We start from the raw sequence: 13,774 nt of genomic DNA, 5'->3' as shown, positions 1-13,774 counted from the left end.
ATCTCAGCACCAGGACCCAGCTCTATCAAACTGCCTGCAAACTCCAGCGCTGGACGTCTCAGGATAAACAACCAGTAAGACAGGAATAAAGCACCACCCATCAAAAATAAAATAATTAAACAACAAAAGATATGTTATAGGGCTTCCCTGGTGGCGCAGTGCTTGAGAGTCCGCCTGCCGATGCAGGAGACGCGGGTTCGTGCCCCGTTTCGGGAAGATCCCACGTGCCGCGGAGCGGCTGGGCCCGTGAGCCATGGCCGCTGAGCCTGCGCGTCCGGAGCCTGTGCTCCGCAAATGGGAGAGGCCACAACAGTGAGAGGCCCGCATAACGCAAGGAAAAAAAAAAAAAAAAAAAAAAAAAAAAAAAAAAGATATGTTATAGAATAAGCAGCAACGTAAAAACCTACAAGACCAAATAAATGAAGAAGAAATAGGCAACCTACCTGAAAAAGAATTCAGAGTAATGATAGTAAAGATGATCCAAAATCTCGGAAACAAAACGGAGAAAATACAAGAAACAGTTAACATGGATCTAGAAGAACTAAAGAGCAAACAAACAGTGATGAAAAACACAATTACTGAAATTAAAAATACTCTAGAAGGAACCAATAGCAGAATAACAGAGGCAGAAGAACGGATAAGTGACCTGGAAGATAAAATGGTAGAAATAACTGCCAGGGTGCAGAATAAAAAAAAAGGAATGAAAAGAATTGAGGACAGTCTCAGAGACCTCTGGGACAACATAAAATGCACCAACATGTGAACTATAAGGGTCCCAGAAGAAGAGAAAAAGAAAGGGTCCAAAAAAATACTTGGAGAGATTATAGTCGAAAACAGAGAGTTTAATACAAGAAGAACCCAAAGAGAAACACGCCGAACCACATATTAATCAAACTATCAAAATTTACATACAAATAAAAAATATTAAAAGCAGCAAGGGAAAAGCAACAAATAACATACAAGGGAATCCCCACAAGGTTAACAGCTCATTTTTCAGCAGAAACTCTGCAAGCCAGAAGGGAGTGACAGGACATATTTAAAGTGATGAAAGGGAAAAACCTACAACCAAGATTACTCTACCCAGCAAGATTCTCATTCAGATTTGATGGAGAAATTAAAACCTTCAGAGATAAACAAAAGTTAAGAGAATTCAGCACCACGAAATCAGCTTTACAACAAATGCTAAAGGAAACCCAAGAGAAGGAAAAGACAAAAAAACACGCCAAAACAATTAAGGAAATGGTAATGGGAACATATATATTGATACATATTGATAATTACCTTAAATATAAATGGATTAAATGCTCCAACCAAAAGACACAGACTGGCTGAATGAACACAAAAACAGGACCTATATATATGCTGTATACAAGAGACCCACTTCAGACCTAGGGACACATACAGACTGAAAGTGAGGGGATGGAAAAAGATATTCCATGCAAATGGAAATCAAAAGAAAGCTGGAGTAGCAATTCTCATATAAGACAAAATAGACTTTAAAATAAAGACTATTACAAGAGACAAAGAAGGACACTACATAATGATTAAGGGATCAATCCAAGAAGAAGATATAACAATTGTAAATATTTATGCACCCAACATAGGAGTACCTCAGTACATAAGGCAAATGCTAACAGCCATAAAAGGGGAAATCGACAGTAATACAATCATAGTAGGGGACTTTAACACCCCACTTTCACCAATGGACACATCATCCAAAATGAAAATAAATAAGCAAACATAAGCTTTAAGTGCCATATTAAACAAGATGGACTTAATTGATATTTATAGGACATTCCATCCAAAAACTACAGAATACACTTTCTTCTCAAGAGCTCAAAGAACATTCCCCAGGATAGACCATATTTTGGTTACAAATCAAGACTTGGTTAATTTAACAAAACTGAAATCATATCAAGTGTCTTTTCCAACCACAATGCTATGAGACTAGATATCAATTACAGGAAAAAAATTTATAATTACAAACACATGGAGGCTAAAAAATACACTACTAAATAACCAAGAGATCACTGAAGAAATCAAAGAGGAAACCAAAAAATATCTAGAAACAAACCTATGGTATGCAGCAAAAGCAGTTCTAAGAGGGAAGTTTATAGCAATACAATCATACATCAAGAACCAAAAAAAATCTCAACTAAACAACTCAACATTACACCTAAAGCAATTAGAGAAATAAGAACAAAAAAATTCCCAAAGTTCGCAGAAGGAAAGAAAACATAGAGATCAGATCAAAAATAAATGAAAAAGAAATGAACGAAATGATAGCAAGGATCAATAAAATTAAAAGCTGATTCTTTGAGAAGACAAACAAAATTGATAAACCATTAGCCAGACTCACCAAGAAAAAAAGGGAGAAGACTCAAATCTATAGAATTAGAAATGAAAAAGGAGATGTAACAACTGACACTGCAGAAAAAAAAAGGATCATAGAGATTACTACAGGCAACTATATGCCAACAAAATGGACAACCTGGAAGAAATGGACAAATTCTTAGAAAAGCACAACCTTCAATGAATGAACCAGGAAGAAACAGAAAATATAAACAAACCAATCACAAGCATTGAAACTGAAAGTGTGATTTAAAATCTTCCAGCAAACAACAGCCCAGGCTTAACAGAAGAATTCTATCAAACATTTAGAGAAGAGGTAACACCTGTCCTTCTCAAATACTTCCAAAATACAGCAGAGGAAGGAACACTTCCAAACTCATTCTACGAGGCCACCATCACCCTGATACCAAAACCAGACAAAGATGTCACAGAAAAAGAAAATACCTGATGAACACAGATGCAAAAATCCTCAACAAAATACTAGCAAACAGAATCCAACAGCACATTAAAAGGATCATATACCATGTTCAAATGGGGTTTATCCCAGGAATGCAAGGATTCTTCAATATATGCAAATCAATCAATGTGATACACCATATTAACAAACTGAAGTATAAAAACCATATGATAATCTCAATAGATGCAGAGAAAGCTTTCAACAAAATTCAACATCCATTTATGAAAAAAACCCTCCAGAAAGTAGGCATAGAGGGAACTTACCTCAATATAATAAAGGCCATACATGACAAACTCACATCTAACATCATTCTCAATGGTGAAAAAGTGAAACCATTTCGTCTAAGATCAGGAACAAGACAAGGTTTCCCACTCTCACTGCTATTATTCAACATAGTTTTGGAACCACAGCAATCCGAGAAGAAAAAGAAATAAAAGGAATCCAAATTGGAAAAGAAGAAGTAAAGCTGTCACTGTTTGCAAATGACATGACACTATACATAGAAAATCCTAAAGATGCTACCAGAAAACTACTAGAGCTAATCAATGAATTTGGTAGAGTAGCAGGATACAAAATTAATGCACAGAAATCTCTGGCATTCCTATACACTAATGATGAAAAATCTGAAAGAGAAATTAAGGAAACACTCCCATTTACCATTGCAACAAAAAGAATAAAATATCTAGGAATAAACCTACCTAAGGAGACAAAAGACCTGTATGCAGAAAACTGTAAGAGACACTGAAGAAAGAAATTAAACATCGTATATAATATCAGCTGATAGAGTAATTATGCTAATTACTACACCAAATACTATCTTCAAAATGCCATGATATATCTTTTTTTTTTTTTTAAGAAGATGTTGGGGGTAGGAGTTTATTAATTAATTTATTTATTTTTGCTGTCTTGGGTCTTCGTTTCTGTGCAACGGCTTTCTCTAGTTGTGGCAAGCGGGTGCCACGCTTCATCGCGGTGCGCGGGCCTTTTACTATCGCGGCCTCTCTTGTTGCGGCTCACAGGCTCCAGACGCGCAGGCTCAGTAGCTGTGGCGCACGGGCTTAGTTGCTCCGCGGCCTGTGGGATCTTCCCAGGCCAGGGCTCGAACCCGGATCCCCTGCATTAGCAGGCAGATTCTCAACCACTGCGCCACCAGGGAAGCCCTACCACTGGCATTTTTCACAGAACTAGGACAAAAAAGTTCACAATTTTTATGGAAACAGAAAAGACCCCAAATAGCCAAAGCAATCTTGAGAAAGAGAAACAGAGCTGTAGCAATCAGGCTCCTGGACTTCAGACTATACTAAAAAGCTACAGTAAACAAGACAGTATGGTACTGGCACAAAAACAGATCAAGGGAGCAGGATAGAAAGCCCAGATATAAACCCACAGGCTCCCTGACTTCAGACTATACTACAAAGCTACAGTAATCAAGACAGTATGTTACTGGCACAGAAACAGAAATATAGATCAATGTTACAGGATAGAAAGCCCAGAGATAAACCCATGCACATATGGTCACCTCTTCTTTGATAAAGGAGGCAGGAATGTACAGTGGAGAAAGGACAGCCTCTTCAATAAGTGGTTCTGGGAAAACTGGACAGGTACATGTAAAAGTATGAGATTATGTCACTCCCTAACACCATACACAAAAATAAGCTCAAAATGGATTTTGAGCCACGATTACTGAGCCTGCGCGTCTGGAGCCTGTGCTCCGCAACAACAGAGGCCGCAATAGTGGGAGGCCTGCGCACCGCGATGAAGAGTGACCCCCACTTGCCACGACTAGAGAAAGCCCTCGCACAGAAACGAAGACCCAACACAGCCATAAATAAATAAATAAATAAATACATTGTGTATTAAAAAAAAAAAAAAAAATGGATTAAAGACCTAAATGTAAGGCCAAACAGTATAAAACTCTTAGAGGAAAACATAGGCAGAACCCTCTATGACATAAATCATAGCAAGATCCTTATGGACCCACCTCCTAGAGAAATGAAAATAAAAACAAAAGTAAACAAATGGGACCTAATGAAACTTAAAAGCTTTTGCACAGCAAAGGAAACCATACAGAAGACGAAAAGACAACGCTCAGAATGGGAGAAACTATTTGCAAACAAACAACTGACAAAGGATTAATCTCCAAAATATACAAGCGACTCAAGCAGCTCAATATCAAAAAAACAAACAACCCAATCCAAAAATGGGAAGAAGACCTAAATGGACATTTCTCCATAGAAGATATATAGATTGCCAACAAACACATGAAAGGATGCTCAACATCACTAATCGTTAGAGAAATGCAAACCAAAACTACAATGAGTTATCATCTCACACTGGTCAGAATGGCCATCATCAAAAAATCTACAAACAATAAATCCTGGGGAGGGTGTGGAGAAAAGGGAACCCTCTTGCACTGTTGGTGGGAATGTAAATTGATACAGCCACTATGGAGAACAGTATGGAGGTTCCTTAAAAAACTAAAAATAGAACTACCATATGACCCAGCAATCCCACTACTGGGCATACACCCTGAGGAAACCATAATTCAAAAAGACTTATGTACCACAATGTTCATTGCAGGTCTATTTACAATAGCCAGGACATGGAAGCAACCTAAGTACCCATCGACAGATGGATGGATAAAGAAGATGTGGCACATGTATACAGTGGAATATTACTCAGCCATAAAAATAAATGAAATTGAGTTATTTATCTTGAAGTGGGTGGACCTAGAGTCTGTCATACAGAGTGAAGTAAGTCTGAAAGAGAAAAGCAAATACTGTATGCTAACACATATATATGGAATCTAAAAAAAATTTTTTTTAAATGATTCTGATGAACCTAGGGGCAGGACAGGAATAGAGACACACACATTGAGAATGGACTTGATACGGAGAGGGGAAAAGGTAAGCTGGGACGAAGTGAGAGAATAACACTGACATATATACACTACCGAGTGTAAAGTAGATAGCTAGTGGGAAGCAGCTGCGTAGCACAGGGAGATCAGCTTGGTGTTTTGCTACCACCTAGAGGGGTGGGAGAAGGACGCTGGGAGGGAGACACAAGAGGGAGGGGATATGGGGATGATACACGTATGCCTATAGCTGATTCACTTTGTTATACATAAGAAACTAACACAACATTGTAAAGCAATTATACTCCAATAAAGATGTTAAATAAATAATAAATCTGGTGTCTAAGACAATAGTAAGAGAGAATTCTTTGCCTCAAAGTCATATTTGCAGGCACATATCAAGGCAAAGTGATGAATTCAAGTCAGACTGATACAAAGGTCAATTTAATCACCCTATCTGCTGTACACTGTCCACAATCTAGGTACCTAAATTCATCCCAATTCTGCTGGCCTTAGATGTATTATCTAGAAAACTACTCTACTTTCCTTAAATTTATGTGTGTTATGAGAAATAAATGATTGTTCACTCCCTTTGGAAAATATCTGTAAATTGGTATTTCTTCAAAGAAAGGCACACATCCTTAAATGTTAACTTCCAGTTTTTGTTTTGTTTATTTTTCAGGATAGGATTGCACAAATTTCTCAGGTTCTCTCTACTTCCTTGGTTCTAAATTTTGGCTCAAATGAGCTATGTGAGCCTAACTTCATGGATCAAATCCTCATCTGACATTAAAGATTTAACTAATCATCAACATCACAGTGGCAATCTCAATCTCTGTAAATTATTTTCCAAAATGGAATCTGAATCTACTGTAAACATCTTACTATTAGAGATACATCTCTAAGGGAAAATACAGACCTTTATATAGTGGAAGTGGACAATCCTTATTAAATTATTGTTTAACTGAGATCAAGCAGAGTTCTGCTATCTTATACCTGAGTGCTTGACTTCTTTTATACTCTGATAGAACTGTGACGATCAACCCAAATGCTCACCTAGAGAAGGCACTAAAGGAATAAAAAATTGCCTAAAAGCAAGAGCTAGAGCTAACGAAGAAGACACAATTTTAGTGCCTTACAATGTTGTCTTTAGTCAACCATGAGAGTAAATTAACCTGATGACTTTGTTTTGACACTGACTGATTACAGACATTAATCAAAGGGCAACAGGCCACTACTGCTGAAGAACTGGTGGAATATACGCAGTCCATAGGTGGTTATTTCAACATGGCAGTCAAACTTAAGAGCTGGATGAATATCCTCTACCAAATACATTCTAACTCATAAAATACACTTCCCTATTTTCCAAACAGGTCAAAATAGGTAACTGTATTCTGTGTGAAATGTTTCCTAACCACGTTCTCTGTCATTCTGCATATTAAATATAAATATAAGACTGCGGAGTAAATGCATAGCAACCTAAAACTGGTTTCCAGAACGTTAAGCATGAATGTACACCCATATATTTGTAGAGTATAATTATTGATCTTATTGTTACCTATTCTGAAAATAAATATGGAAACTCTTTTTTCTTTCAGTGACTTAAATACAAACAACAACAAATATGTGGGCTGGATCAATACATCCGAATAAGTCCCCTTTAATCTGAAAAAAAAATTTCTTTCAGAAATAGTTACTTATTAAAGAAATACTTGAATTGTTAACCTACTCTTCAAAAATACTTAGGACTTCTTTTCACAAGGCACGGAAGTTGCTGACAACCTTGGAAATTAAGACACCTGTGTCAAATTACTTCTGTAGTAAAATTTGCAATCAAACCAAAATTACAATGAACATGTGTTTCTCTGGTTATAGGCTTGCATTCCTTAGCACTTACCTGCAAAATGTGATGCTATTTTGAGCAAAACAGTTTCTAAATCATTTCTTAGACTAGATAACTCCTTGTATGCTTTCTCCCTCACCCACCCTCCTCCAAAAACTTAAATATATTTTCAAGGTAGAAGGGGCTTAGTGAGAGAGCTCACCAGATTTAGTCTGTTGCTATATTTGTTACTAAGCAAGCCACCTTTATTGCTGTTGTTGTTTTATTAGGTCACAGATATTAGAGCTGTAATGAACTTCAAGAAATCACTTCAGTTTCTGGTAAACCAAAGATGCCCTTTTCTTCAACGAAACACTTGGGGTCAAAGGAGGTAAGTGATTTATCCAAGGTCATATACTGTAAATCCCCTACATACAAACGAGTTTCGTCCCAAGAGCGCATTCATAAGTCCAATTTGTTCGTAAGTCCAACAAAGTTAGCCCAGGTACCCAACTAAACAAATCGGCTATGTAGTACTATAATGTAATAGGTTTATAATACTTTTCACACTAATAATACATAAAAAGCAAACACAAAAAAATAAAGAAAACATTTTTAATCTTACAGTACAGTACCTTGAAAAGTACAGTAGTACAGTACAACAGCTGGCATCCAGGGGCTGGCATCGCGTGAACAGGCAAGAAGAGTTACTGACAGGAGGAGGGAGAGGAGGTGGGAGATGGTGGAGCTGAAGGGTCGTCAGCAGTAGGAGACAGAAGGCAAGCTGCACGTGGCAATGTACACCGGACACGTGAACTAACTTACATGATTAGACATGTGAATGCATGCATATTCGAATCTTTGAAAGTTTGCAACTTGAAGGTCCGTATGTAGGGGACTTACTGTAGCTATAAAGGTTGAATTTCTGACCCCAACATTTACTGGAAGGATTGTTCTAGAGTCAGCTCTTTATCCTAAAAGGTCAAGTATCTTGCTGAGTAATTTCAGAATCAGAAGTTTCCCTTCCTGTCATGGATTCCCCTTCCTGGTTGAAAGTTTCCATCTGTCTGACTGGCTTTACGTAGAAAGCTGGGCCTTGGGGACATACTTGTGAACAAAGGAAAGATTAGAGGGGGTTGTTGCATGTTATTCCCTCAGTTGGAGATTTTCCCTTGCGGATCTCTACTAGCACTGCTGAGGGTAAGAAGAGGAAGGCTCCATGTAATCAGAGCACCAGAGTCTGACCACAGACAGGCACACATGTGCTAAGTCAGAAGGCCACACTAATGGTCTCGATGCACATTCTAGCCCTCAGAACCAGAGGTTAAACAAACTCAGTTCTATTTTTTATTTTTTCCTGTCTAACGAGGGAGGCAAGACTAGATAACTTCTAAGAGTACTTCTAGGCTTAGGACTCAGGCCACAAACTGTAAGTCTTCTGAGCTTATATTTTACTCTGCTGTTTGGTTTGAGCCCACCATGGAGGCCATGTAGCCAGGCTGGTATTTGCTCGTTCATAACTCAAGCAAATTCCTAAACCACCATCATTACCTATGTCCACTTCATCAATTTATATCATCTTCCAACCCCTGGTGAAATTGAGTTTACAAACAGAGAGTGCAGAACACAAGTTGTTTGTTTTCTGTAACAATACTTTTTCCACTCCAGCATACTGACTTTTATTTTTCATTTCATAACATCCCTGCCAAAAATAACAGTGAAATCTAAAGACATATGAACATGTGGTATGTAAAACAAACACTAAATTATAAATCTAAATAATAATTGCACTTCCATTTGTGTGTGATTACTTTCATATGAAATTAACTCTTTGGGTTGGGATATGTGGTTGTTGTGTGCTTGTGTAGCTGGGGAAGAAGGAGATTGGAAGTGATAGATATAAAGCAGGAGATAGTGAGGCCAACTATGATAGTACCTAGAAAGTTGTACTCCATAATATCTATTGATGTATGAATAAATGAATGAACAGACCACAGAAAGACTGACATCAGATTAAATATTTAGTATTTTTCCACCTGCCATAATTTAAAATTGAAATCACAGAAGATCTATATTCCTGAAAGACTTTATACTTTCTCTTAGAAATCTCCCTCATGCAACACAGTGTTTGGCATGGTGTCTGGTGGTCAATAAGTACTTAATAATAAAAATAATAAGAGGAATGCCAGCAGCAGTTCTACAGACTGTACTAAACACCTCAATTTTATTATCTCATTTATCCTTCATGGTAACACTGAGACAGGCTGGGACCTGGGACACTTTGCTGCAGTGCTTGCACCTGGACAGATGTCTTCTTGAGCAACAAAATACAAAGAAACTATAAAGGACTAAAAATAACTGTGTGCATTCCCAGTTCGGCCAAATTATGGACAACAAGATACAAAAAGACCAAAAAAATCCCAACTGCCACTTCTGAAGAGCCAGGAGCAAAAGCAGGGTACTGCACACACCACCACCAAAGGGGTGGGCAAACCACCTAAGGCCCCCCCTCCAGACTGACCCCTGGACACACCCCTACCCTCACCCCACATAAGGATCCAGCTTGCCCCCCCTCAGGGAGCGAGCAAGGGAACCTGTTGTTTGTTCTTGCTCCCCCCTGCTACAGCAGGGGCCCCAATAAAGCCTTGCCCGAATTTCTTGTCCGGCCTCTTATCAATTTCTATTGATTAAAGAGGCCAAGAATCCGGGTCGGTAACGACACTGTAAAGTTGGCACTATGAGTTGCATCCATAATACAGATGAGTGAAGACAAGGTGAAATTATTAGCCAACTTCACAAAACTAGTTCTGTGAGAGCCATAACTCAAACCAAGGTGTATCTTGCCTAAACCCTTGCTTTAATAAATGAATAAGTGCATGACAAAATGAATGCAACTATCTTGTGTTTTTATTACTGGGGCGACTTGGTAAGGGTTGGGTAGAGGTGGTTTAATTTACTGAGTGACCAAGATCTTTGTTATATCAAATTCCCAAAGACACCAAGGTATCACTATGGCCTCAGAGAGTTAACAAGGAAACCTGAGAAACTGAATCACTGGGACAAGGATACTAGAACCAGATGGAAGAAAGTTCAAGAGAAACACATAGGTATCCTATGATACTAATTTCTTCCATCTGGCTGATACTCATCAATAGAAGCAGTGAAGCCATGTCATTCAGTTTTTTAAGAATTATGTCAAAATTCCTACGTTTAAGTGAAACACTATGCTGAACATAAGCTCATCCTCCTTTAACAAAGATTCTTGGCAACTGGCCGCAACTCACAGCCATCACATTGCTCAATTACACTGTACTGCAGATGTACAAATGAGGCTGTTAAGAGACAGTTCCTGAGAGAATGATGGATAAGCCACCTCTTATAAGAGAAATTTTTTTCTTTCTTTTTTTTTAAAGTCTCCTTCTCTTTGGTTTCCTCTCTCCTGACTCCCTTAATTTCTTTCTCAATCTCTTCATATGTTAAATAACAACTACAAACTATATTTTTGGGAATCTATACATTTCAAAGCCAATGTTTTTACCAAGATGGTATATGTCACAAAGTACCATATTGGAACACCTGATAATGCAATTTGTAAAATTAGCCACGATAATTAGTTGACTAAATGACTCTGTGAAAGAGAGCTTTTGTTAATCAAATGTTGTACATGAGGAATAAATTCAACATGTTTAAGGGGCTTGTAAATAACAAAACTGGGGCAGGAACTGAAGTTATAAATTTATAGCCTTTAACAACAGGCATATGAGTTGATCTGGGGACTAGCTCAATCTTATCATAGAAATGACCATTTTTTTCACCGCCATATATGGTGATCAGTTTTTGAGCAAGCTAATTGGGTGGGTTGTAGTAGCATGACAAACTTTTTTGTTCCTGGAAGGCAGTTTGGGAGTTTAAAATGTGAGCAGCCTTTCTCTGCCTGCTACCAAAGAGTAGTAAAAGAGTAGTAAAACTTCTGAATACTGAAATAAACCCCACAGAACAATTAAACCGACTGATAATTTATATAGTAGTTTTCAACTATTTAACATAAAGGACACAATTTAAAGAGCAGTGCAAGAGCAAACTGGAGAGGGTCTTTAGACAGAGAGAAACTGGGAATGTATAAACTACAGAGAAAGACGAGAGAAAGTGGAAGTGTCTTATTTAGAGGCTTAGCTCATTTTCTTTTGATCTCATCCTCTTTGTCAAATCCTCCCTTACCACTGTCGTTATAGTTGGACTGTCTCCTACATATGGAAACTTCCAGACTCCACTCCCTCATCTCCTCTCCACCCACAATAAAAGTCAAATGTGTCCCGCATTTATTAAATTGACAAACATAACAAGTCTCTAAACAGCACTGGAGACCAAAGATTTCCTTGGCATTCTCAATATATATATTTTACATTTCAGCTTCCCCCAAATATCTCGCATGGTATTTAAACCACAAAATGACTGTGCCATTTGCGAAATGTCTGGTTATTCATTTTTTTATTCCAACCAATGCTAATGTGTTCTAAGATACCACATGTGACTACCCTCTTAAGGCATTTGAATGTGAAATTATCATCCACAATACCATCATAAGAGAGTAATAAAGACAGATTACCTGGGGTTAAGAGGATGACTGACATAGTGATGAGTGAGCATACAACTAAAATCACCAGCAGGGCAATAGCAATTCCCTTCCAGTTTCTCTGTGGAGGGCTGTTACTTCCCAGTTCCTACCGAGATAGAAAAAAAAAGAAGTTTCATAATTATACATGCTCCAAGAGAAATGTACTCATAAAGGAATGATTCAGTGCATGGAAGAATCACATTGAAAGCTGATTAGAATCCTCTTCCTCTCTGGTAGCTCATTTAATTATTCAAAGGTGCATATATTATAAATGGCTATCTTTTGGGGGGCAATCTTATTTCTCCAACAGATAAAGCAGCAAAGGTTTATGCCTGTTGTCTAAAATGTGGATGGCATTAAAATACATTGAATATAAACACTAGGATGATAGCCAAAATACTCTGCAAAATAATTATGTAAATAAAGTGTGCCCATTTACATTTTTTCTTGCTACAATGGAACCTACAATAAAGATTTAAATATTAATATTCCTGAAGCACTATAGACTACTTTTCTAACTGGTAAGGGGAAAAAAGATTAGTGATGGGAAAATCATTCAAAATGCCCCCTCACTGCAGAGCAGTGCACATTTGTCAACTCAAAAGGTCCTTTTTTTAAACAGTTCCCCTACCACTCATAAATATCAACAGGATGTAGTAACTAAATTAAATGAGTGCTTCTATATCAATGGTTTACGACATCCTTTCCCTGGGCAGCATGCATGATATTGGCAAGAAGGTATGACTGATGGGGTAGGATAAACTTGAGCATCTCTTACAATACATATAGTAAAGCTTTTCATTTTTCAGATGATCTGTGTTCTATTCTACTGACTAGAAATATATGAGCATCATTCACCAAAGTAAAGCACAGACCACACTAGTTTGAAATAAATGCCAGATTTTCTTTGTAATAAAGTTTATAGAACACTAAGCTTCTTGTTTCTTTCTTCCTATCCCAATCCCCAGCCTCTTTTCCTCTAGTCCTAATAGTGCCGTCTTTATTCAGAAATAGTCAAATGATTTGGGGACAAATGAAACAAAACGTAAAGGTTTTCAGTTCACTGTATTTGCACAAATCACCCAAGAAGCCACAGTCTTCCTTTAAACAAAGATAAGTAAAATAGCAAACATCTGATAAGCTATAAATGGCTTATTGTGACTCATAGTTTAAAGTGCTGAAGCCAATTTTCATATAGGGATAGTGGCATTCGGTTCTGCAATAAACTCTTTGGACTTAAAGAACTAGGTCCTAAATAAATGCAAGGAGAAACCATGCATAGGAGGTATTTTGTTACTGTTTGTTTTTCCCCTTCTCAGATCAGTAGCTTTAGGTTTTTCACTCTGATGAACCAAATCTGGCAGAAATCAATTCCAATCTTTTTTCTAAAATGGCTCACTCCATACCTCATTTTCATGCTTATTAATGCTTATCGTCCAATACCTCTATCCCTTCTGAATTTTGGTTAGAATTTCCATTCATAAACTTATTCCACATAAATTGAAACAGTACATTAGCAAATCATCAGCGTTTAAGTAACAACATCAAGAAAAGCAATAGTTGTCTTAAGACCATAAACCGTTTTCTGGAATGCAACGTGACTGCAGGTTTCCTGGGCAATTTCTTTGTCAGAATCTGTGTGGTGTGATGACCAGTTATCCTCCATATTAAGGC

General features: G+C 37.7%; 1 protein-coding gene across 2 annotated transcripts in view; it reads right to left on the bottom strand.

Moving 5' to 3' along the window:
• Positions 1-13,774, bottom strand: part of DPP10 (dipeptidyl peptidase like 10) — a 681,887-nt gene that overhangs the window by 524,504 nt on the left and 143,609 nt on the right. For both annotated transcript variants that reach the window (XM_007456345.1, XM_007456346.1), the window contains exon 2: positions 12,092-12,206. In XM_007456345.1, coding sequence (XP_007456407.1) covers positions 12,092-12,206 — 115 coding nt within the window. The remainder of the gene's footprint in view (positions 1-12,091; positions 12,207-13,774) is intronic.

The sequence above is a fragment of the Lipotes vexillifer genome, unplaced genomic scaffold (assembly GCF_000442215.2).
Source record: "Lipotes vexillifer unplaced genomic scaffold, Lipotes_vexillifer_v1.1 scaffold3, whole genome shotgun sequence".
Classification (NCBI taxonomy): Eukaryota; Metazoa; Chordata; class Mammalia; order Artiodactyla; family Lipotidae; genus Lipotes; species Lipotes vexillifer.
Note: the sequence above shows the minus strand (reverse complement) of the source record. Positions and strands in the feature narration are given on the sequence as shown.